General features: G+C 41.4%; 1 protein-coding gene across 6 annotated transcripts in view; it reads left to right on the top strand.

Annotated features, from left to right (window-relative positions):
• The window catches only part of AKT3 (AKT serine/threonine kinase 3), a 109,185-nt gene that overhangs the window by 6,794 nt on the left and 77,838 nt on the right, over window positions 1-24,553 (top strand). For all 6 annotated transcript variants that reach the window (XR_013983605.1, XR_013983606.1, XM_080997750.1 and 3 more), the window contains exon 2: window positions 3,613-3,756. Coding sequence is in view for 4 of the 6 variants with exons in the window: in XM_080997750.1 (XP_080853876.1) it covers window positions 3,711-3,756 (46 nt within the window). In the remaining 2 variants the exon portion in view is untranslated. The remainder of the gene's footprint in view (window positions 1-3,612; window positions 3,757-24,553) is intronic.

Raw genomic sequence — 24,553 nt, 5'->3', positions numbered from 1 at the left:
TATCTGCACAATCTGAATGAATTTCAGGAACCAAAAAGTTGTATTGAAAGATACAACTTTCAAGCTGTCTGGCTCAAAGATGGCAACTAGGCGTTCCATTTTGGCAACTGTAACCCTGGTTTAAGGAGTCACTTGGTGCCTAACTTATATATCTGAGTTTCTAACACCACTGATAGGCATAGGTTGGTAGTTGTGAGAACAGGATGCTGGATTAAATGGACCACTGACATGATCCATCATGGAGCTATATGGTGTGGATTTTGCCAAGGCTTATTTTGGAGTGCAGGAACATATAAACTTTAGTTCTCTCTTAAGTTTAGTAATTGATCTGGTTTTCAAACTTTTATTTGAATATGGAACTGGGAATTACTGGCCAGTTTCTGCTTTTGGATACTAAAATATGTGATTCTTAGCGCTTTATTAGGGTGGAGTGGGGAACATGAAGATCTCCGGATGTTAAGACACCAAGACTCCAACTCCCATCATTCCCAGTTATGCTGGCCAAAGGTCAGGGATTATGAGAGTTTTAGTCCAGCAACATCTGGAGGGTCACAGCTCCCTCACTTCTGCATTAGGAGCTCATGGTATCAGAATTTTCAGAGTATATGTTCTTAAAAGTACTGTACAGTAACATATCATTTTGATGAATAGGGAATACCTTCTGAACAGGTTTAGAATTGCTAACTGTAGTGCTATCATTTTTATAGGAATTCTGTGAGCAACTGAAATGAAGGATTTCTATGCATTTTCACCAAAGCATCCATTGCTGCTGTTGTCCACTGTGATATAAGGGGTAGCAGCACTAGAGGCATTCATATCCCTGTTCCAATTATTGTCTTGCACAGCTCATTTCATATTCTTCTACTGAAGAGAGATGAGAGAGAAAGGGGATACCTGGATTCATTTTTCTAATGTTGCAGATATTTGTTTAGTTGTGCACATGGTGTGGAGGAATACCAAACTTGCATTATCCCTGCTAGGTGTAATTCATCCCCCAAAGCAGTTTTTATAATATATTGCAGTTTCATATATTATTTTCACTAATATGGATTTTTATGCACACATTGCCAGGATGTATGTATTTTTGTACACATTGCTGGAGAAGTGCATTACAAAATTCTGATAAGTGTGAATTTCATAGGATTGCTGTGTTTCAGTGTTCATTTGTTCAGTATGTGGTAGCTTTAAATACAAACTTAATTGCATTTTCCTCCATCCCTAGGTTGGGGGGCACTATACTTCAGTGGTTCCGATCCTACCTTTAATAGCTATTTCCAGAATGTAGTTATTCATGGCCATTGTTCAGTGGCATGCGAATTGTATTATTATCCAGGTTGTTTTAGCACCTGCCTGAAATTGCTCAGAGCTGTCATCTGGAGTTTGGTAATGAGTTGTTGCGAATATGTTGATGACACCCAGCTCTATTGGAGGAGGTTGAAGGACTAGGCGTATTACTTGGAGGTGGTGAAGGTCAGCCTTTGGGACAATAAATTGAAGCTGAATCCTGAAAAGGCAGGTGTTCTGTGTTCCAAGTGCTCAAGTTTGGGAGGTGGGAAGATGGCCCATTCTGGACAGGGTTGCCATCACCTGGAAGGAGCAGGTCTGCAGCCTGGGTGATTCTCTTGGATCCAGCACTATCACTCAGGTAGCCTCGGTGACTAGGAGTGTCTATTTCCAGCTCTGGTTAGTTTGCTGGCTATGGTGTCTCTTGGACAGAGATAATGTTGTCACTGTTTTATGGTATCCACCTCTCTTTTTGAAGTTGTTTTGCTGCATTTTTATATAATAGTAGCAGTTTTTCTGTTTTTATTATTGTATATTTTATTATTATAACCTGCCCTGGGACTTTATGGCAAAGGGCGGGCAAGAATTCTTATAAATAAATAAACATGATGAAGCAGATTTGTGATCTCTATATATTTTAGTGTTAGAAACTCAGATATATAAACTAGGCACCAAATGGCTCCTTAAACCAAGATTACAGTCACCAAAACAGAATGTCTAGTTGCCATTTTTGGGCAAGACGGCTCTAAAGTCACTTTTTACAGGGGCAATACTACCTCTTTTTCTTAATGGTGACATGGGCCATACCTACCATAGAGATATTCTTCACAACTTTGAGCAGGGCAGTGGGGTAAGTGAAGATAAGCAGCAACAATTAACTGCAATGTTTTTCACTGTTCCTGCTTAGGATACACAGAAAAAGCATTTTGGTTCCTGAAATTCATTCTGATTGTGCAGATAAAATCTAACTGATAGAATTCTACAGGATGTCACATTAGTGTGTGAAAATAGTCCAGATCCAATGATCCCCAGATGGTGGAGATGTCAGGCACCATTCTGGTGCTTAAGCACCTTCACTTGGTTGCAAGTGGTCAATAAAGGTAAAGGTACCCCTGTCCATTAGGTCCAGTCGTAACCGACTCTGGGGTTGCAGCGCTCATCTTGCTTTATTGGCCGAGGTAGGCGGTGTACAGCTTCCGGGTCATGTGGCCAGCAGGACTAAGCTGCTTCTGGTGAACCAGAGCAGCGCACGGAAATGCCATTTACCTTCCCGCCGGAGCGGTCTCTATTTATCTACTTGCACTTTGACGTGCTTTCGAACTGCTAGGTTGGCAGGAGTAGGGACCGAGCAACGGGAGCTCACCCTGCCACAGGGATTTGAACCGCCGACCTTCTGATCGGCAAGTCCTAGGCTCTGTGGTTTAACCCACAGCGCCACCCAAGTGGTCAATAGTCAGGTGTAAAATGTGCCTGGTGCCAGGTTAATTTCGAACACTGATATATTTTTATAAGAATAAGCAATTGCTTTTGTTTTTAAATGATGCCCTTAGGTTTCAGAGCATGAACCTTCTTAGAAGGGGCATTCCCTTTGGTGTGGGAAAGAAGGGGTAAGGGCTCTTCCAAAATGGCATTTCACCCTCCACAGTTTTGCAAATGTTTGTATTTAAAAGAATTCCCTAAAAAAAGTTCATTCCTTGATTAATTAGGGACATCCATTCAATCAGCTTTCTCCAACATGGTGCTGCTGTCTAGACATTGTTTAACTTGAACTTTATCAGCCCCAGCCAGCATGGCCAATTGTAAAGGATGATGGGACTTGTAATCCAACAAATTCTGGAGGGCAGCAGGTTGGCGAAGGCTATTTTGAATCATTCAAAAGGGGTTTAACAGATTGATCTAAATGATTGGCCAGCTAAAGTTCACAGCTCTGACTTTTACAAATGGTTTGGTTTTTCTGAGTCAGCAAGGATCAACATCTAGCAAAACAACTTTTTTGGATATTGACAAGTATGTTTAGCAGTGAGCTTGTTCTTGAAATCAGTGACATAGCTAAAGCACTGTTTTTGTTTTCCCAGGCGTATTTGCCTGGTAGTATCATTGCTATCCTCTAGGTGCCAGGTAAAGGCTATTCTGTTCATCTATGCTTTTAACACTGTGATTTTTTCCCCTGGATGCTGTTCTTAGATGATATTTATGTTATTGATCTGAATTTTTGTAAGTCAGTTTTAGGGGGAAGGTGGCCTATAAAGTTCCTAAATAGCTGTTTGAGCGGATTGGGTGTCAAGCAACAGTACACATCAAGTTAATTTTTCTCCTTCATACTTACAGGTTGATTTAAGATACGGAAAAGTCAGAAGAGACTTGAAACTCAAAGCGATACTGCAAAACAATATTTCTCTGAATTGAAGGCTCATTGTGGAGCTATCATGAGCGATGTTACAATTGTGAAAGAAGGTTGGGTTCAGAAAAGGGGTAAGTGTTGAATTAAATACTATACTATCCTGTAAGAATTGTTCATGGATAGTGGCTGTATTTCCTCCCCTTCATTTAGTAGTTGTTGGTCTGTAGTGTGGGGAGGCAGCGATGTGTGCACTTTACCGGGCTTCAAGCTACAGCTGTGGCAAAGCATCTGTGTTGCAGCTGCTAGGGGCTTGCAAGAGAATTGGGAATCAAAGGTGAGGCCCAGCCTCCATCAGGTGGCTGGCAAGGAGCTGGTTTGGAAACCAGCATGGCTGTATTTAAACAGCAGTTGGTGGTAAAAAGGGAGATAGGGCGAAGAAGAGCAACTAAGAAGAAAAGACAGCGGAGAGGAGATGGCTGGGAGGATAGAAAGAGGAGAAAAGGGGAACAAGTGGGCCAAAATCCTTAGGAGACAACCAGAGGACAACATGAATCAGGGTTTTTAATGGGGAACCTGAGGTATGATTCAAAAGGAAGTGGGGAGAGGCTGGAGTTAGTGGGGGGAGGACGAGGACAGAAGGCCATACCAAGGTCCCACTAGTGGTTTAACTTCTCCCTTGGTAAATGCAGTAGATCAACTGCTCCGAGTGAGTGAGGAGAGGGCAGTTCCCCATAATCATCCATGTGGACTAGGAGCTGTCCAGTACACATGGGCAGTTTATGAATGCAAACCCTGCTCCCTTAGCCCAGCAAAATAAACATGTACAGTGGTACCTTGGGTTAAGAACTTAATTCGTTCTGGAGGTCCGTTCTTAACCCGAAACTGTTCTTAACCTGAGGTACCACTTTAGCTAATGGGTCCTTCTGCTGCTGCTGCGCCGCCCCGCGCGATTTCTATTCTCATCCTGAAGCAAAGTTCTTAACCTGAGGTACTATTTCTGGGTTAGCGGAGTCTGTAACCTGAAGCATCTGTAACTTGAGGTATCGCTGTAAGTGCAACAGCAGCCCAGATGATCTAGAACAGTGTTTCCTAGGGCCATCTGATCTCTGTAAATTATATATTAAGGGGATTGATGGATAATAGCTGTTCTGAAATGCTCTCCCACCCGACCCATTAGAGTAGTATATTTATGCTTTGAATAACAGGTGTTAATGGGTAATGTGAAGGAATGGGTTTTACTGCCCTGAACTGCCTGTATCTTATATGCGAGTGCATATTTTTCCTGGTGTATATGCTTTTGTATACTATGGTAATGTATGTTTCACTTGTTTGTCTTGTTGAGTCCTAACTCCAAAACCTTTGGAGGCAGTTTGAAAAGGGGCAGCCTAACAAAGATGTAGGCTGGATCTAGATACATCAAAGTAGCGATTCGGTTAAGCATGTTTTAAACTTCTTACAGGGAAATCCTGTTGGCAAAAGACGTGACTCCACAGTGTCATCTGGTGTCAGTGTTATAACGCATATAAAGTGCTTTATCTTTACGAATGTAGCTGAGTTCAGAATCTCTTACCTGGTGGCAGCAAGTATCACAAACAGTGGAAGGGTGGGTGCAATCAGAGGGGTATATTCTGTTGTGTCCAGATCTCTCTTCCTAAAACAGCATGAGGCCCAGGTGGTTGGGACGGGCCCATTACAGGTAGCAGCACTTTAATCTGAAGGCAGTTTTAACATACTGTTTTGATCACACACACACATGAATTACTAAGAAGTCTCACTGAGTTCAGAGGTACTTACTGCAAACTAAGAGTTCATTGATTGCAGCCTTTATCTTTCTCATTTCTAAATATATATGAATCTTATACTGTTTTGGATCACTGTGTGACATTGCTTTAGCAACATAGTGTTCCGTAACTCTTATCCAAATACTATCAAAGAACATTGTGCTCAGACCAATGTTCTAACGGTAAAATGGTTTAAGTAGCTCAGTGAGTTTAAATTGTTTTTAGTAAGTGTTGAAAAAGTTAAAATCCATTATATTGAATCTAGAAGTTGAACAATTTATGGGTAAGATCCCCTTGCTGTGCACCCCTCAGGCCACTGGTTCTGGAGTGTCTCCCAACATTCTGGAGCAAATTTGGAATGGGGGGCTGCAGAGGGAGAAAGAAAACCCGTTTCCACAAGCAGAAGTTCATTGCACAAGCAGGATGCAACAATTGGATATTACCCAGTTTAATAAAAACTCTACACAGGAAGGCATCATATGCAGATTCATACATATTGATATAAAATGGTGAGTTCTGTGCATTTTGTTTTAACATACTTTCTTTGTTTTCAGTTTTATCTGTTGCTTGCCACTACTGTTAAAACTTGTTTGAGGGTAGGGTAGTGTTACAACTTCAAACTGGACAGTGGTCCACATTCTGGAAAGCATGTATGTATTCACGCTTTCATGTGTGCACAGAGTCAAAGGCTCAATTACATAGTAAGGCACAGGTATGTTCTTTCATGCAGACATGCAAATGCATTCTTTTTCTTAGTAAAAGTTCTAAACAGCAGAAGCTCTAGACTGGCTTTGTAGTTAGGCACTGCTCTCTGTTTGGGTGGGAAGGGATCCAGTTATGTCATGATCAGGAAAAGTTGGTTTTTGCTATTTTGGGCCCCTTCTGTGGAACTTGCTAATTCATGATCTCTGCTTACCTGGGAGTAAAGTAAGCCCCACTGAACTCAATGCATAGGATGATGCTCAAAACAAATTGGGTTTGGGAGGTGGGTTGCAGTTGTGGCTAAACCTGATTTGAAGGGTGTCTGAGGGCTATTTTTGTCCTACATTTTGCTGTGCAGGTTTTTAGAGATTTCTGCCCCCACCCCCATCTTTCATCAGGAGCTGAAAGGTACTGCTTCCTGATTGGTCAATTGGGATTCTTACAGGAAATTAAAGGAAACAACAACACATGCTTTGTATACAAAATATAGCATTTCAGAAAGAAGCCTTAATCTTCCTTCCTGCAATGTGTATGTATGTTCCTGTGTTAATTGGACTTCCTAGTAATGGTTGTTGTTGTTGTTAACCAGGGCTGCTGCATCAAACAGCTGTGCAAACCTTTGAGAGGCAGAGATGTGAGAGGGCATCAGAGGAGAGAGGGAAGGAAAGATGAACAGAGGCCAGTGTTGCCCACGGCACACCTGACCATCATTCAAGGCACCCCAGGGTGCCACGGTACACAGGTTGAAAACCACTGGTATATTTACACTGAGGTAGTCAAGATGCCTGGTGACAGTTTCTGATGTCTTAAGAGACACTGTTGCTGATATCAGCCTCTAAATGGCTTTTTTCTTAGGCAGTGGTTTCAACCCCCCCCCGACCACTTGAAACTTTCTAAGGAGAATGTTGGACTACTTAATTATTTTTCTTCCTGCTGTAGCTGCTGTATAATTTCTAATTGTATTTTATTGCTTCCTTTATTCCTTATACAATTTAAGAAATAAAAGAACCAATAAAAATCAATATGAATATTTAATGTGATGGATGTGCTGCCTGAGATATTTAAATGCAGATCCACAGACCATAGTTTGGGAAGCATGTATTTCTGATTGCTTAGACACTTTAACTAAGCTTGTGTTACTTTACTTTGGTAAAACCTTTACATAGGGCATCCTCTCAGACTAACTCAGCCACCAGCTCCCTTTTCATCTTCACCAGACATACGTTAATAACACCCTACATTAATACATCCAAGCCTCAGCTTCCTCCCCAGCTTTTCCTCACATCTTCTTCATCAAACTCCTTTCTTCCCCAACTCCTCAACTCACAAAAATCTCAACTGACTACTAGAACCTCCAGCCAGCAGAGCCTGTTGTTACCCAGACCAATCATAATGAATTTTCCTGATCTAGACTCTGCCCAATAAATGCTCAAAGCAATCCTCTCTTTCCCTTTCCTCTCATAACCTGTCACTACGAGGCTACTACTTAACAGGAGTAAAACGCAGTATCAGTACAAGGCCTTGAACTTTGACAGTCAGAGGTCCCAGAATCTTGCCTTTGATGATTCTTTTTAATAAATGACATTTGTAATAAGTGGGATTAGTTACAACATTCTAATATTTTGTCAGCCTCCAAATGCTTTTGGGTGGCAGACTGGAAAAAATAATATCCTTGGGAGCCTGCATTAGGCACCTGCGATTTCTGCAGCCCTGAACTTACGTAGATTGGTATTGTGAATTACTTAATTCTAACCATACAATCATCTGCATATCTGCTCGTAAGTAAATTTCACTATAATTAATGGGGCTTATACCTTGTAAGCATGTGTAGGATTGACCTCATCATATAATGGCAAGGCATCTTGTGGTCTTTAAATTTCAGGGTCAAGAGTAAATAATTTCAAAATACAATAATAAAATATTATCAGGACATCTCCCATGCAATTACATCTCCTATTACAGTATGTATACAAATCTTAATTAACTGGTGTGTTATCTTATTGGAATAGGAAAACAGGTGTATGCTAGTTTTTACTTTTACAGAGATCAAAAAAAATTGTGTCTTAACAAAGAACACCCTCCCACATTAATAATAATAATAATAATAATAATAATAATAATAATAATTTATTATTTGTACCCCACCCATCTGACTGGGTTTCCCCAGCCACTCTGGGTGGCTTCCAACAAAGATTAAAAATGCATTAAAATGTCACACATTAAAAACTTCCTGAAACAGGACTGCCTTCAGATGTCTTCTAAATGTCAGGTAGTTGTTTATCTCTTTGACATCTGATGGGAGGGCATTCCACAGGGTGGGCGCCACTACCGAGAAGGCCTTCAGCCTGGTTCCCTGTAGCTTTACTTCTTGCAGTGAGGGAACTGCCAAAAGGCCCTCAGCGCTGGACCTCAGTGTCTGGGCAGAATGATGGGGGTGGAGATGCTCCTTCAGGTATACTGGGCCGAGGCCATTTAGGACTTTAAAGGTCAGCACCAACACTTTTAATTGTGCTTGGAAACATACTGGGAGCCAATGTAGGTCTTTCAGGACCAGCGGCTGCTCCCCATCCCCAGTCTAGCTGCCGCATTCTGGATTAGTTGTAGTAATGCTATATTTTTATAGTATATAATTAAATTAAGAAGGTCTGTAACAGCAGTTATTTATTTTCACTGCTTTGTGATGTAATTTATGGAAGAGAACAATGGAAAAAAATAGATTTAAAAACAAAGTTGATTGTGCCCTTATTGTGCATATTATACCAGTGTGCTTTCTGTTTTTTAGAAAGAAAAGTGACAAGCTCAGATTGTTTGAAAAGGATATAATTTGAGTAGCATTAGGACGTTTTTGAGTCGTCTCAGTATACTAGAAAAACCAGTCCTTTCCTCTCTCCCCTCTCCATACAGTGGTACCTCGGGTTACATACGTTTCAGGTTACATACGCTTCAGTTTACAGAGTCTGCTAACCCAGAAATAGTACCTCGGGTTAAGAACTTTGTTTCAGGATGAGAACAGAAATCGTGCTCCGGTGGCGCGGCGGCAGCGGGAGACCCGATTAGCTAAAGTGGTGCTTCAGGTTAAGAACAGTTTCAGGTTAAGAACGGACCTCCGGAACGAATTAAGTACTTAACCCGAGGTACCACTGTACTTACGGTATATTTGGAAGTATACGGTATATTTGGAAGTATATGGGGCACAGGTGGCCCTGTGGTCTAAACCACTGAGCCTAGGGCTTGCCGATCAGAAGGTTGGCAGTTCGAATCCCCGTGATGGGGTGAGCTCCCGTTGTTCAGTCCCACCTCCTGCCCACCTAGCAGTTCAAAAGCACGTCAAAGTGCAAGTAGATAAATAGGTACCACTCTGGCGGGAAGGTAAACGGTGTTTCCGTCCGCTGCTCTGGTTCACCAGAAGCAGCTTAGTCATGCTGACCACATGACCTGGAAGCTGTCTGCGGACAAACGACGGCTCCCTCGGCCCATAGAGCGAGATGAGCGCCCAACCCCAGAGTTGTCTGCGACTGGACCTAACGGTCATGGGTACCTTTACCTTTATCTTTTATGTCTTTATATAGATCAGTAAGATTCTGTAGCTTACCAATATTGCTTACACAATATAATTATCAAAACAAAATTGAAGGAAGAATATTCACAGAAACTACATTCTGCTACATGATGAGGGGACATGGTTTAAGAGAAAAATGTAGTCATTCCCAGTTTGGCTTCTATACCTGTACATATCACCTCAAATCTACAGCTTTGTTAATATGAAGGTAGTTTCCTTTATTCCATGCCATCCTTTTGTTAGGTGGGAAGGTTTTGTATGGGTTTAAATTGATATATTTGTATGTATTGTTGTATTAGTTTGTTGTTAGTTGCTTCATGAAGTGATACATTAAATACATACAGTACGTACATAGAAACATATAATCTCTGTGTTCCAACCCATCCCAGAGGTAGATCCAGAAAAGCTATTTTTTTGCTATTTTAATTTAATGTTCTTAGACTTTGTTTAGTTTTTGAAAGCCTGAAAACTTGAAAGCTTGCAGTCTTGACTTGGGGGGAGGGGTTAGTGTTGCAAGGTTTGGGTCTGATGGTGTGCATCCTTTGACACTGCCATCACCCAATAAGTATATGATACTTTAAGCTTGCAAGTGTTCTTCTGACACATCTTAAAATCCTTACAAGGATCAGAAGAAAAACTCTTCTAATCTTACTATTTCTTTTCCCTAGTAACTTTTTAAAAATCTTTATGTGGGGTACAATGTCAGAAACTGCTTAGTCAGGCCCCATGTGGTTAGCCATGATGACACAACTTCCTAGTGAAGAACTCTTTGAACTTACTCCACTCAAGCTGACCATTCCTTAAGAGCAGAAAGATTTCCTGTTTGAGTAAAAATTTCCTTGATCTATAAGATCTGCCCAAGCTATTCCAGATGTTTCTTTGAGTCCTGCTGCCTAACCTTCTTGCTTCCCAATGTCCAGCCCTGAGACAGTGCTCTTAAAAGGGTATAGCAGTGCTTTTCAAGTGATAGCACTATTGCCAACTGACATGCGATGTTCTATCAGTTGAAGAGATTTCCCTTCTATCCCTCTCACAATTAACAGACCACCCCATTTGTAAGCTTTAATGCTTTACTGACTCCAAAGGTTAGATTAATGCACTATTCCATACAGCAGCAAGAAGAACACAGGTAGAAATATTTGGTTTACAAAATACAGAGAAATATTTCTGAGCATGTGGTCTGGGCTTGAACCCAGATGTGTTGCCTGGTCAGCTTCATATGGTGGAAGAGAATGAAGAAAGAAGCTTCACTTCCTCCTTCATCAGAGTTGAGGGGGCATGACCTAACTGAACCTAGGGATTCAATTCTGTGGTCTTAATCCCTTCATGCATTAATTAACCATAAGCTTGGTAGTTATATTTGACTGCAATTTCCCACAGTTTGCTGGACCCCCTTTTAGAACTTTGCTCAATGGTCTCACATGTTTTTTAAGAAGAAAAACTGTTCTAGTCACTAAGAAAGGCAACATTTGATAATATGGTATAAAAAGTCTCTGATGTAGAAGTGCCTAAAATTTAAAGATACAGGGTGGTATTCAACTATGTTTTACTGATAATAGTCCCATTGAAATTAGTTAACATGATAGTTGAGTTCATTAATTTTTATGAATACTACCCACAGTTTGCATTTGTTTTCTATTACTGTTTATATGTATTATTTAAAAAACCCATTCATGTTAGATTCTGTGCGATGATATTGAGTAATTTTTTCTTAATGACTTGTTACAAGGTCACTTTTCTGCAATAAGAACTATTTGATTCACACCTATTTTTTCCCCATAATCCGTGCAGTCGTGCAAATGTTGTTAGAATATTGACTGTTGACTAAAGGAGTTTCTCCCACATCTCCCACATAATACTAGAACACTTGCAGTAGATTCAGAACAGACAGAGAAAAGTATTTCTTCATGCAAAGCATAACTAATTTATGAAATTCGCTACAATATGTGGTGAGGGCCCCTAGCTTAAATTGTTTTAAGAGGAGATGAGATAAATCCATGGAGGATGAGTATGTGAATAGCAATTAGTCATGATGGACATTGAGAGGCAATAAGCTGCTAAGTATCAGTTGCTGGAGATGGGTCAACAGTGGAGGGCCCTTGCCTTTATACTCCATATAGCTTGTAGGTTTCCCAGAAGCATCTGTTTGGTCACGTATGGAAACATGGACTTTAGCTTTGATACAGCGGGAGCTCTTACATTCTTAAGTGAGGTAAAATTGAGGAAAAGAACAATGCTTCTGATGCACTTTGAAAAGACAATTTCATGATTTTTGAATGCGGTATCCTAAATTTACAAGTAATAATAATAATATTCTTGGCTTCTGAAGTGACTAGAGATTTTTAATTGATTTATTGGATTCAGTTCAATGACTTTTAACCAATTAATTGTTTGAAGCATTCCTGCACCCAGTTACCTGGGACTGAGCCTCACTGAGTAACATTGGACTTACTCTTGAGTGTATAGAATTATAATAAAAAGCTGAAGTCCTAAACACACTTAAGAGGAGAGTGGTATCCATTGAACATAGTCAGAACTATTTCCAAGTAAACATTCATAGATTTGTGTTGTAAATCATCTAATGCCTACAGAGTTGCACTGCCGTCAGATGTTTGGGGTGGTAGTGGCCTGGGAGAGGACACTCTCTGTGGCAACCCCGAGTCCATGGGTGGGGAACTCAGTTCAATGATTGGGCTAGATCCAAATAAATAAATAAATAGATAGATAGATAGATAGATAGATAGTCTAGTAGCACCTTAGAGACCAACTAAGTTTGTTCTGGGCATAAGCTTTTGTGTGCATGCACACTTCTTCAGATACCAGTGATCCTTATGTCCCTCTTAAGCACCCTACCTTTTGTTGAACTTGGACAGGTGGGCAGGACCATCCACTTGTCAGCCATCTGACATTATAATGGGGTGAGGTGATTGACACTGTCAAAAGTTCAAAGCCAGTCGCTGTAACTACTGCTGATCATCAGTTAGAGCAACCACCTTTGAAGATGCCCTTTCAGTGCTGGGAGTTTGCCTTCAGAGAGACTTCTTTTAATGGACAATCAGCTGATCATCCATTAGAGCAGCCATTTTCTTTTTCTTTTTTAATGATATTTATTGAGAATTTTAAAGTTACAAAGAAAAAAGAAGGAAAAAACAAGAGGAGAGAAAGAAAGAAAAAGGTAGATAAAAGTAACAATTAAACAATACAAATTAATAAAAACCAAAGTCAAAAAGAAAAAACAAAACACACAATGCATCAAAATCAAAAAGCAAAAATAAACAAAAAAATTAAAAACAAATCCAATATTCCCAAATCCTTAACTTTCATTAACTTATTTCATCAACCTCCTCACACCTCCCTTTTTTGTATTCTAGTTGTTAATTATCTCAGCAAATCCTTTCCATCTTTCACAATATTCTGTCATTAAATTACCTTAATCTATTTTAACCTTATCTTACCATAAAAAACCCTAAAAACTTAAATCTTATTTATACCAAATTCTTTTAACCAAAACATATTCTTACATAATTCTTTTTAACATTTCTGCTAAAGCCCAATAATTTCATTCCAACATTTTTCTAATACTCATTAATTTTACGATACTTTTCTAAATAAATTTTTAAAGCTTTCTTCCAATCTTCATCCATCGCTCTTCTTCCTGGTCTCGGGTTTTGTCAGTCCTTTCTATCCCATCCATCTAGTCCATCAACCTGGTGACCTTATATCCGAGGCTCTTAAGTCTTTTCCATGTCCCTTCCGCAGGTCTTCTTCATGTTTATACCTGTACTTTACTTTGTCTTCTGCTCCTTTCACTCGGGGAGACTCCAGCTTGACAATATTTTTGTCCCTTCTCGACAAGTCAGCCCCTTTTCCATAGTCAACACTGAAATCCATGTGGTATTTAAAGGCATGTTTCAAAGTCCCTCCAAAGTTAAGGGCCCCCACAACTCCAAACTCCCCCCGGCCCAAAGCCAGACTTGAAAGGTCAAAACATCCCTGCATAGGGGGATCCATCCAGCCCCCCATCTCCAAGCCAAATAGAACTCCATCTCTCCAAATTTGACTTTTTCCAGGTTCATTCGTCAAATCCAACAACTCATGTTCCTGCTGGGCCACAGCTCCCTCCATCTCTGCCACCCGGGGTCCAGCAACAACCTCCTCCCTCATCTGATCTGTCAAAGCACATTCCTGGATTAATTCCTGAGTGGGTTCTATATAGGTACCCACTCCCTGTCCAAAATTTCCGATCGCAACAGTCATCAAATCCATCTTCTCATGTAACTGTTCCAATAAAGCACTTGTCTTGCAAAAGGCAAGCACCAAAGCCTCTGAGCACATTCTTGTTCAAGGTCGAAGTCTGGTCCCACGATCTTTAATCTCTACAGCTGCAAAGCTCCCCAGTTCAACTTTAATAACAGTTTCACAAGCTCCCTCTAGGGGAAACAATTTCTATTTGTATCCATCTTTTTTTTTTTTTTTTTTAAAGCAGATCTAGCAACAAAGTTTTCCTTTTTCGGATGTTTTATCGATATTTTGTTCCTTTTAAATGCGAAAGGGAACAATGGAATCAATATGTTTCTCTTCTTTTAACTATCTGTCAAAAACCTTTGTCCATAGTCAATGAACTTCCCCAAAACGTCTGTCCTGACACCCCGCTCCCAGGTTCAAGACGGTGGAAAATTACCTTTCTTTACTCTCTTTTCTGCAGGTTTAAACAGTCTAAAAAAGGTTCCCCCCTCTTCTCCTGCTTCCAAGGGGGGTTCAGTAATTTTAAATGATGAAAATTTAATCCTTTACAAACGACTTTCTAAACTCTAGCTTGCCGTGTCTTTGCTTCAGTCTATCTACAAAAGCGGAAGGCGGACTTCCTGTTTAGACCTTCCCGCTTTCGGTGCCTAATTAAGAAATTTCATAGTCCAATTTTCCGTTCTACTCACGGGCAGTTGTTTAAAATCCAATTGTCCACAGGAAAAAGTCAGCGCTCTCCGGCAACAGCAATGCGGCTTCACTCCGTGAAAGAAGCAGTCGATTCAAAGCACCGCGCCACTCACCCCCCGTCGCTCCGGATCCCCAAAACAGGGTTTCCCGCGAGTAGGGGGGGGGCGCAAAGGTGCCAGCCGAATCCCACGTCCACAGGCTTCTCCCGCCTGTGGTTTTTGATGGGTCTCCGTCTCGCCGTGGTGGTTCAGACCCTGTTTTCCACGGAGCGGATTCCTCCCGATCGGAGGAAATCCGCCATTGCCAGAGGCGCCAACACGGAAGTCCTAGAGCAGCCATTTCCAACCCTGGGTCCCCAGATGTTCTTGAACTACAACTCCCATCATCCCTGATCACTGGCCATACTGGGGGGGGGGGGGAACAGAATTTAAGTTGTAGTCCAGCAACATCTAGAGACCCAAGGTTGAGGAAGGCTGTGTTAGAAGGAGACCCTTTGAAGCATATGCAGAGGGGGAAATGCTACTTAAACCAGAGCATTTTATAGTCTTTGCAGGCAAAGCAGTTTGTATTCAAAGCACTGGAAGAGGGATTTAAATACAAACTACTGCCCTGGAAATAATTTTTTTAAAACTGTTTTTAAAATGAATACTTTTTCTTTCCAGGGAAACAGTTTGCATTCAAAGAATTTCCATCACTACACCACACTGACTCATTTGCTTTAACTGATTTTAATACTGTGTTTTAAAATTGTTGTAACCTACCATTGGGTCTCATGGTGGGCAAAAAAAATCAAATAAATAAATAAATAAAGACTATTTTTACCTCTCAGTAAAAAGCTATAGGGATATGTTGACCCAATCTCCACTCTCTTATTGGCAGTTACTCAAAGGTCTTCACATAAAATATATCCATATATTAAAAGCAAATTTTAAACAATGAGTATCGCTTGTTATTTTTTCTAACTGTATTAAATTATGAAACATATAAGATTAATTTGTTTAGAATCTATGAAGTCACAAATTTTCAGAATTTAGAATGATGTGCAGTAGATATTTAATTTTTTTAAAATAAAACAATTTAATATATATCATAGTGAGTCTGGCTTTGTCATTTGTTGTTGTTTAGTCATTTAGTCGTGTCCGACTCTTCATGACCCCATGGACCAGAGCACGCCAGGCACTCCTGTCTTCCACTGCCACATGTAACAGTCTCCTCTGAATTAGTAACAGAGGATGAGGATCTCAGGAGTTACCAGGCAAATGGAGAAAATCATGGGCTTTTCAGCCTTGTAAGAGAATTCCAGATCTCATCTATTCATTTATCTCAGTGACCACATGTTCAGCATTCAGCATTTGACTCATGACTGCCAGTAAGCTCCATTTCACCTCTCACTTATCTGTAGCCCCCAGCTTATGTTTTAAGGAGAGCTGACTGGCTCAAGGTACATTCATAGAATGAGGTAGGATACATGGAGAAAGTGAAAGAAGACGTGCACCCACAGAGAGTTCTGTAGGTAGCAAAACAGAAAAATGGGTAAGAACGTAAAAAGAGCTCTGCTGTATTTGTGAAGTCAGACAAACAGGGCATGACTGCAGTAGCCTGCTCTTGCCTTTGTTGCTCCACAACATATACAGTGGTGCCTCGCAAGACGAAGTTAATTCGTTCCGCGAGTTTTGTCGTCTTGCGATTTTTTTTCGTCTTGCGAAGCACGGTGTCGGGAAAGTTTTGGAAAAGCTTCAAAAATCACCAAAGTCTTTAAAAACCTCAAAAAAGGCTACCACACCGCATTCTATGAGTTGCTCCTCAAAGTCAAGTATTAACGGTGTTAAGAAAAAGGAAACAAACTTGCAAGACGTTTCCGTCTTGCGAAGCAAGCCCATAGGGAAAATCGTCATGCAAAGCAGCTCAAAAAACAAAAAACCCTTTCGTCTAGCGAGTTTTTTGTCTTGCGAGGCATTCGTCTTGCGAGGTACCACTGTATTCAAAAACATGTTGCTTCTAAAATTGCTCAACAAGATGAGGGTATACACCTGTTGTCATGTGTGGAGAAAGACTGTACAGTTCTTTCAAAGAGCAGATGAGGCACTAAACCTGTTTCCACATTACAACTTAGAGTTGCAGGTGGGAAACCACCTGAATGAGGTTTTCTCCATGCAAAATAATTCACATAAAAAACATGCATTAGCAAAAAGGTTGTTATGATGTTCACCTTTTGAAATAGCCTTCTTCTTCTACATTATTTACATTTGTACAGTTAAGAGTTCCTGGTAAGATGTATGCTGTTACAAACAAAAATGAAATATTTTTAAAATGTGTAACCAAAATGTTGTGTTTTTTTATTTTGAGGAAGTGTAAATATAAAGTTTAAGAAATTGATAAGCAAAAGAACATCTGCTTTTTAAATGCTGCTAAATGATAATACTTAAAAGGTTAAATAAAAACTAGAAAAGCTTTGAATTTTGAAGTATTTACAACAGCTAGTAATATCACTTACTGAAGACATTTTTGTCAAAGTTGAAGAAGTTAGAGCTAATTAATTTCTTGGGAGACATATGATGAAATAGTAGGTGTGATAACATATTTGAGTAACATATGGTCGTTATGAGGCACCTTTCTAATGCCTGAGCAGCAAATTAAAAATAGAATTTTCATTTTTTCAGTATGACTTATAAAAGGTCTTTGATATACAGTATTGTATTTAACTAGGTTTAGTTTCATTGTAAGTTAACTTTACTACTTCGTATTTGTAGTGGAATTATGAAATCATACTTGGAATATACTACTTCTTGTGGTCTGTCAACTGTCTATATAATGCTCAGTGCTGAACCTAGATAGGTCTTTTGGTTTTTGCATAGAGATTTCAAAGAGAAGACTTCCTCTCAAAAGCCCTGAAAAACCTGGACCATTTACCTTATACTCTCCCTGTATCTGCTGACTTGGGCACTGAATTCTTCAAGGGAGGCCTTTCTTGTGAATCGACCAACGATTGAAGCCTGTTGTGTGGGATAGGGTAGGGTGTTCTTTGCGTGGGAACTTTGTTTGTGGAATTCCCTCCCATTGAAAGTATGCCTATTTCCCTCTTTCCTGACTTTCTGGTGTCAGTTGAGGATAAATATGTTTATTCAGGCTTTTTTTTTGGGGGGGGGGGACAGAATTTAAGTTCTGTTACTTGTATTTTACAACCACTGAAGAACTTTTTAATGGTTCTTTTTGTGATTTTAAAATATACTGTTTTAGTTCTATTAGATTGATTGTATTTTGTATATTACACTGAGATTCTGTGAAATGAAGGGCAGTCTAAAAGTACTATTATTATTACTACTACTAGCTAAGTTTGCTGGATGTGGTAGAGCAAGGCCTAGAGGATTTTGAGTACTAGGGTTTGGCAATATCTGTTTTTCAACATTGTGCTATAGCATTAGCTAAGCATCGTGATATACTGAAGTATCACAATGTCCGAAATAAGGATGGATCTATGTAGAGGCATTGACTGGCTTCATGGTTTTTCCCCTATTGTGATTTTTGCATAACACGCGCGCGCACACACACACACCATGATCCACAATATATTGCCAGGTCAAAAATTAGAAACTGATATCATGATACGGGTTTTAAACTGGCTTTGGATCATATATCGCCCAGCCCTATTGACTACTTTCCTAATCTTGTGTTCTTCTTGTTCCTCACTGTCCCATTCGTTATTGTGGCTCTATTCCTCAAACTGATCACAGCCTCTAGGCTTTTAGGATGAAGTAAGCCTCAATATATCCACTCACTTGCTTGCCCTTACCCGTTCTACATTCCTATCAAAGAATTTGTCCAGCTTCTAATGCCTGACCAGGGGTCAGCAAACTTTTTCAGCATGGGGCCATTCCACTGTCCCTCAGACCTTGTTGGGTGGGGGGCTGACTATATTTTGGAAAAAAAATATGAACGTTTTTCTTCCGCCCACAAAGAGGTCTGAAGATGCTCCGCTTCACCTGTCCCAGCTGTTGTCCCAATAGCCGCTGTTGGGTTTCTCCAGCCAGCCAGGCGCCATGGCGGGGTAGGAGGCTGCATTGGTTGGCGAAGACAGAAGCAGCATCCCCGGCGGAGGAGCCACGGGTGAAGGTAGGGGAACCGGGGCGTCGCCGGAGCTTTTACCCACTACCTGCTGCTGCTGCTTCTTGAGAGGCACTGCGGAGAAGAAGACAGAGCCACCCATAAACGGTGGCCGTGGCCACCGCAATGACCTACCTGAACGCCATGGGAGGAATGAAGGAGGGACAGAGGCAAGCGGCGATGAAGAAAGTGCGTGAGGAAGCAGCGCTTAAAAGGGGTGCGGAGAAAGAAGGAAAGGTGGACTGAGGGAGAGGGAGGAGGAGCCAGCAGCCGGCGTCACAGTCCCCCTTCACAGCGCCACCCTGCTGAGGCGGGCAGGCGGGCGAGCTGACTCTTGACAGTGCCCACTGTGGGACAAGATTGCTCCGTCCCTGAGGAGAAAAGCACCACCGTGTGAGGGAGAGGGAAAGAACGCTCGCGCTGGCGATCCACACGGCGATTCCCAGAACGTCCGTGGGCCAGATCTAGAAGGCAATTGGGCCTGATCCGGCCCACGGGCCTTAGTTTGCTGACCTATGTGCTTGACCATACAGTGAATGAAGCACCATATTCCTCAGAAGCTGTTATACAGCTCAGTATATAAAGCAAGATTTTTTTATATGAATGATCATCACCCAGCCAGCCTGCTTTGTAGGCTCATTCATAAAAGTCCTACATTAGTAAAGAAAAAGTGTTTTATATGCGTTATAAACTGTGACACCAGATGGTGCTGTGGAGTCCCATCTTTCGCCAATGTGATTTCCCATTATGAATTTTACAACACGTTTTCCAGGAACGCTTTTTTGATGTGTCTAGATTCAGCATGCAGTTTTGTATGCCACTTTGAGACATTTAATGTAGTAACAGGGAAAAAAATCAATAAATAATAAATGGTAGAAGTTATTTAATATTACCCTCTTACTCTCAAGAAAACTTATCTGCAGAGAAGCCACTTGCAAAGGAGCACCCGCAGAAGTAACACCTGCTGCTCTTGGTAGGGGATGGAGAGGAAAGGAGAACAATATCTTAATACCCCTCTGCCCCTCCTGGCTATTTAATTCAGAACTGGATCCAAGGTGGGGCAGGTGGTCCTCGGGGTGGGTTACCCTCATCTGGGAACCTGGATTAAGGTCATGGGGATGATGTGGGTTGGCCTAACAATAAAAGCTAATTGTGTGCCTATTTGTGTTTTATTGTTGTGGCTGTAAGTTTTTTTTCAAATGTATATATGGGATGCAGATTTTTAATAAATAAATAAACCAAAGTGGTCAAATAGCCAGAAGCCTGCATTGTTACATACACTTCCTGAAAAAATATATAAAAAGATTTAAAATTCCAGTATTTCAGGAATTTTTAGTGATTTTTAAAATAAGCTTCACAGCAAGGCTATCACACAAGTGCATAAAATCTGGACTTCTAAAAATCATTTGGAAGGGCCATAAGAGTCACAAATAGAAGCAGAGGAATCCTACAGTATTTTTTCCAGCATAAATAACATTTAGGAAGACTGATATAGCCAGTGTTGTTGTTTTTATTGTCATCTTCTCAAGAAAAAAGGAAGCAGTGTTGGCTTTGTTTCCAGTTTTGTAGGCTTATGAAAGTAGTCCAGACAGTTGTTTGACCTCAAATAGACCTTTAGTCTCTGGCTTGTCAGAGGACACGGACAACAGGGAGATCACAGTTGATTGGCATTCAGATCACAGGCAGCTACTAGGCTCAGTGCATAGCCAAATACTGCTTTAGGATTTAGACAGAGCCACTCTGGCAAAGCAGCCTAGTTGTCAGAGTAGCTGGTGTTTTCTTAACGAACTGTTACATAATGGAGAGGCTGAATACATGCTGCTTTTTATTTTTATAAATATAAAGTGCATTTACTCCAAGAAAACAAACATTTTCCCTTGAGGAGCACACCATCTGGGAGTTGCTGTCACCTTGGCCACTGTTCCCACCCCCATGGACAGCACCTGACTTCTGCTGCTGCCGCCCTACTTTCTCCTCTTCAGGTCTAGCAAACTTGGATGTGCCATTACCTACTCTCTCTCCGTGCAGCCCTGGTTATACTGTTTTCTACCCCAGCTTACCAGGCAGTGTTGAGGAGTGCCTGCTGATGAGGCTCCAGCTGCACCATGCTGTCCTCAGTTCCCCTAATGGGACTTAGAAACAATTGGGAAATGAAATTACAGTTGGTACCTTGGAAGCAGGCACATTATTGTGTAGTGCCCCCAACGTAAAAAAGAGAGACAAAAGGGGATCTTGTGACAAGCAGTACCAGTGGTTGGTCATGCTACAGCAGTAACTGGTGTGTATATATGGCTACTCATGCTGGGTGCTGTCTGTTTTGCGCCATCTCCCCAGCATCTGCTGCTGACACCTCCTCTAGTGGTCATTCCCCCACTCCGGCTGTGGGACCCTGTAAATGGGCCCCAAAGTCCAGCCGTAAGAGAAGTACTACTTCAAATTATAATCTTTGCTTTTACTCATTTAATGCTCTTACTCATCTTTGCTGTTGTTTTGATCTGGTAAGTTTTTATTAATATCTAAAAGTCCAGATACTGTAGTTCTATAAATGTGCTAGCAATCCTTTTTGTTTTTGATTTTGTGATAGCAATGTTGACTTCAGATTGTGGTTATTAGTTGATGTTTGCTGGTTCTGTTTGTTCATATGTTCCATTAGGGTGACATCATCACCAATCATTCCATCCTTTAAAACCCATTTCCTGCATTGTCTTTGTTTTTGAAACAGGATATATTGAGGACAACTCCGTTCTGTGTTCGTCAAATGAATGTGACAAACCAATAGTGCATCTCAAAAACAATTCCAGTGTAAACTGTCACTTTTCTGCTATTGACTGACTTTTTGAAATTTCTACATGAATGCATTTATGGAATAAAGTTACGCTGTGAATTTATTTTGAAAGTATTTTTAAAAATTGGTGGAAGCAGCTGGCATGTTACATATTACACCCATTCTTAAACAGCTATACTGGTTGCTTATTGTCTTCCAGGCCCAATTCAAGGTTCTTATGTTGACATTTAAAGTCCTGAATGACCTGGGCCCCAAATATCTAAGAGTGTGTCTTCTGCTCCAGTATCAACTTGCCTGTTCAATACATTCAGCAAGTGAGGTTGTCTTAGTGATGATCCCAGCTCTGAATGAAGTGTAGTGTGGGGGCTGTGGAAGAGCCTCTGTGGTGATGGCTGCGTCACATGGCTGTGAAATGATCTTCCCACTGAGGTGTGCCTTGCCTCTAAACTATTCATTTTGACAACAGGTGAAGGTACACCTCTCTCATTGGGCTTTCAGAAGTGGAGAGGGGCGATGTCTGGTTTCGGTATGACTTCGTTGCTATATTACTTATGTAGCTATTTTATGTGAACTGGTTTTAATGATTTTATTAAATTTCATTACATTACATACTACCCTTTGACAGTTGTGCTGAAGGGCAGTTAAAAATATAGTAATAAATAAACAAATAATTTTCACTGCAGTGCATCAGGAGTTGATCATCCTCTCAAAAGGAAGAAAAACTACTGTACAAAAAGAGGAAAAATAAACCGTTATAGAAATTTGTTCAATAGTTTCCCCCTTCACAGAACAATAATTGCAAATAACTGGTAATTCAGTTAAGTGCTGACAAAATTCAGCCTGCTCATAATGGAAGAGGTTGTCTACTAATGTTTTTGACATATTGTAATTAGTGTGCCTCACCCCCTGTGTGAAATCAGTGCGAAAACAGAAAGGCCTTTGATGAAAGCTGAATTTTCACTTGGCTTAGTGAATTTTATTGTGTAGACGGAATTAAAGGTTGAGAAAAGGAGTGAGAAGTCCAATAAGGAGACTTTTTGAAGGAATAATGTACCGTATTTTTCGCACCATAGGACGCACCGGACAATAGGACGCACTTTTTTTAAGAGGGGGGAGAACAAGAAAAAAAAAATCTCCCCCTCTCTGCCCAGCGCCCCTTCAGTGAAGCGGCAGGAGGCACTGCACAGAGAGGGGGAGAACTTTCCCCCTCTTGTTTTCCCGCTCTAAAACAAGGTGCCGTTTAAGGTGCGTTCAGGCGGCTACCTTGGAAGCCTGGAGAGCGAGAGGGGTCGGTGTGCACTGACCCCTCTCGCTCTCCAGGCTTCAGGTTCCTTTCGACCTGCTCTTTGGGGCTGGCGGGGGGAAGCCCACCACCAGCCCCAAAGAGCAGGTCAGGGAGGAGCGGAAAGGCGCAGCGGAGAGGCTCCTGCCATAGCCGCGCGTCACCTCTCCAGCCGGGAGAGGGTTGCGGGGCTATGGCTTCTTTAGCCCCGCGCGCGCTCTCCCGGCTGGGGAGGTGACGCGCGGCTATAGAGGCTCCTGTCATAGCCGCGCGTCACCTCTCCAGCCGGGAGAGGGTCGCGGGGCTATGGCTTCTTTAGCCCCGCGCGCGCTCTCCCGGCTGCAGAGGTGACGCGGGGCTGTAGAGGCTCCTGTCATAGCCGCGCGTCACCTCTCCAGCCGGGAGAGGGTCACGGGGGGCTGCTTTAGCCCCGCGCGCGCGCTCTCCCGGCTGGAGAGGTGACACGGGGCTGTAGAGGTTCCTGCCATAGCCGCGTGTCACCTCTCCAGCCGGGAGAGGGTCGCGGGGCTATGGCATCTTCGCTCCATAGGACGCACACACATTTCCCCTTCATTTTTGAAGGGGAAAAAGTGCGTCCTATAGAGCGAAAAATACGGTAAGTGTTTCTATACAGTAATTTGGTAGATGATCAGCTTGAAATGACCGATAGTAATCCATTTTATTGCTGTTTGCTACTAGTTGTTTCAGTTAACTTACAATGACACATTGTGAATTTTTGTACCAATTTCTGTTAGGCCAAACAGACTAGTGAGATCACAGGGAACTGGTGCAACAAATGGTAGCACAAAAATAGCAGTTGTAGCACATGGGGATTGGTTCCTCTTTTGTGAGAAACCTTCTCTTCCACTTCATGTTTGGAGCTGCTGTTATGGAGGAAGCTCTGTTTGAATGCAGTCTTAAAAAGGCAACAGTAACTCAGAATGCAAACATGATCTTTTTTCAGGTTTATATGCTTCACTGCTCACCTCTTTCACTCCCATAAGATTTGTGCTGAAAGTGTTGGTTGTTGATAGACCTTTGCTCTTTCAGTGAGATAAACTCCTTTGTTAACAAGTATCTCCTTTGTTGGACTGTAATTTTTTAAGAAACAAAATCTTTTTATTTAGTTTATGGTTTGCAACTAGCACTATTGGACAGGTAGGAGGGGGGAAAGTGCAGGAAAACAGCTAATTATAGTAATTGCAGCTGGTTTCAAAGTACTTCTAACAGTTTGTGCATAATGCTTACTTGAAAGCATCAAATGGGCGCTAGTTGTGAAATAGAACACCTGTTTGTTGTTGAGCATGTGTTTATGCAGATGATTGTTGTTGTCAAAGCACCTTGATGTAGAGTAGTCCTGTTTACATTTACATTCTCCCCAAAGGATTAACAGTGTTCTCTCAATAAATTTGCAGTCTATTCTCCTCTCAAAGGCTGCTGTTTGGAGGGTGGTGTGAAGGAGGCAACAAGTGCTTGCTAATCACTTGCATATACATAATTAGCAACAGTCTGGTGCACTGGAGTCTTTGTATAACCAGAACAATGCTGATTGGCAGCAGTAGATAACAATAGTTGTGGCAAGATGTTGCCTGCTGGCTGTTTTGAAGGTATCTTTACCTTTCTGTTTGCTTCACAGTAGGTTTTTTGAGTTAACTGTGCCACTGCTCTAGTTTCTTATAGTTTGCTTTGAGTTAGTAGCACAGCTGAGCCAAATGACCCAGGTTCTCCTTCCACCATGATCCTAAATTGAATTTATTGGGGGGGGGGTCCAACATTTTTTTGT

The sequence above is a fragment of the Podarcis pityusensis genome (genome assembly GCF_964106645.2).
Source record: "Podarcis pityusensis genome assembly, chromosome: 3".
In the NCBI taxonomy this organism is placed as follows: domain Eukaryota; kingdom Metazoa; phylum Chordata; class Lepidosauria; order Squamata; family Lacertidae; genus Podarcis; species Podarcis pityusensis.
The sequence above is the reverse complement of the archived record's forward strand: the minus strand, read 5'-3'. Positions and strand labels throughout refer to the sequence as shown.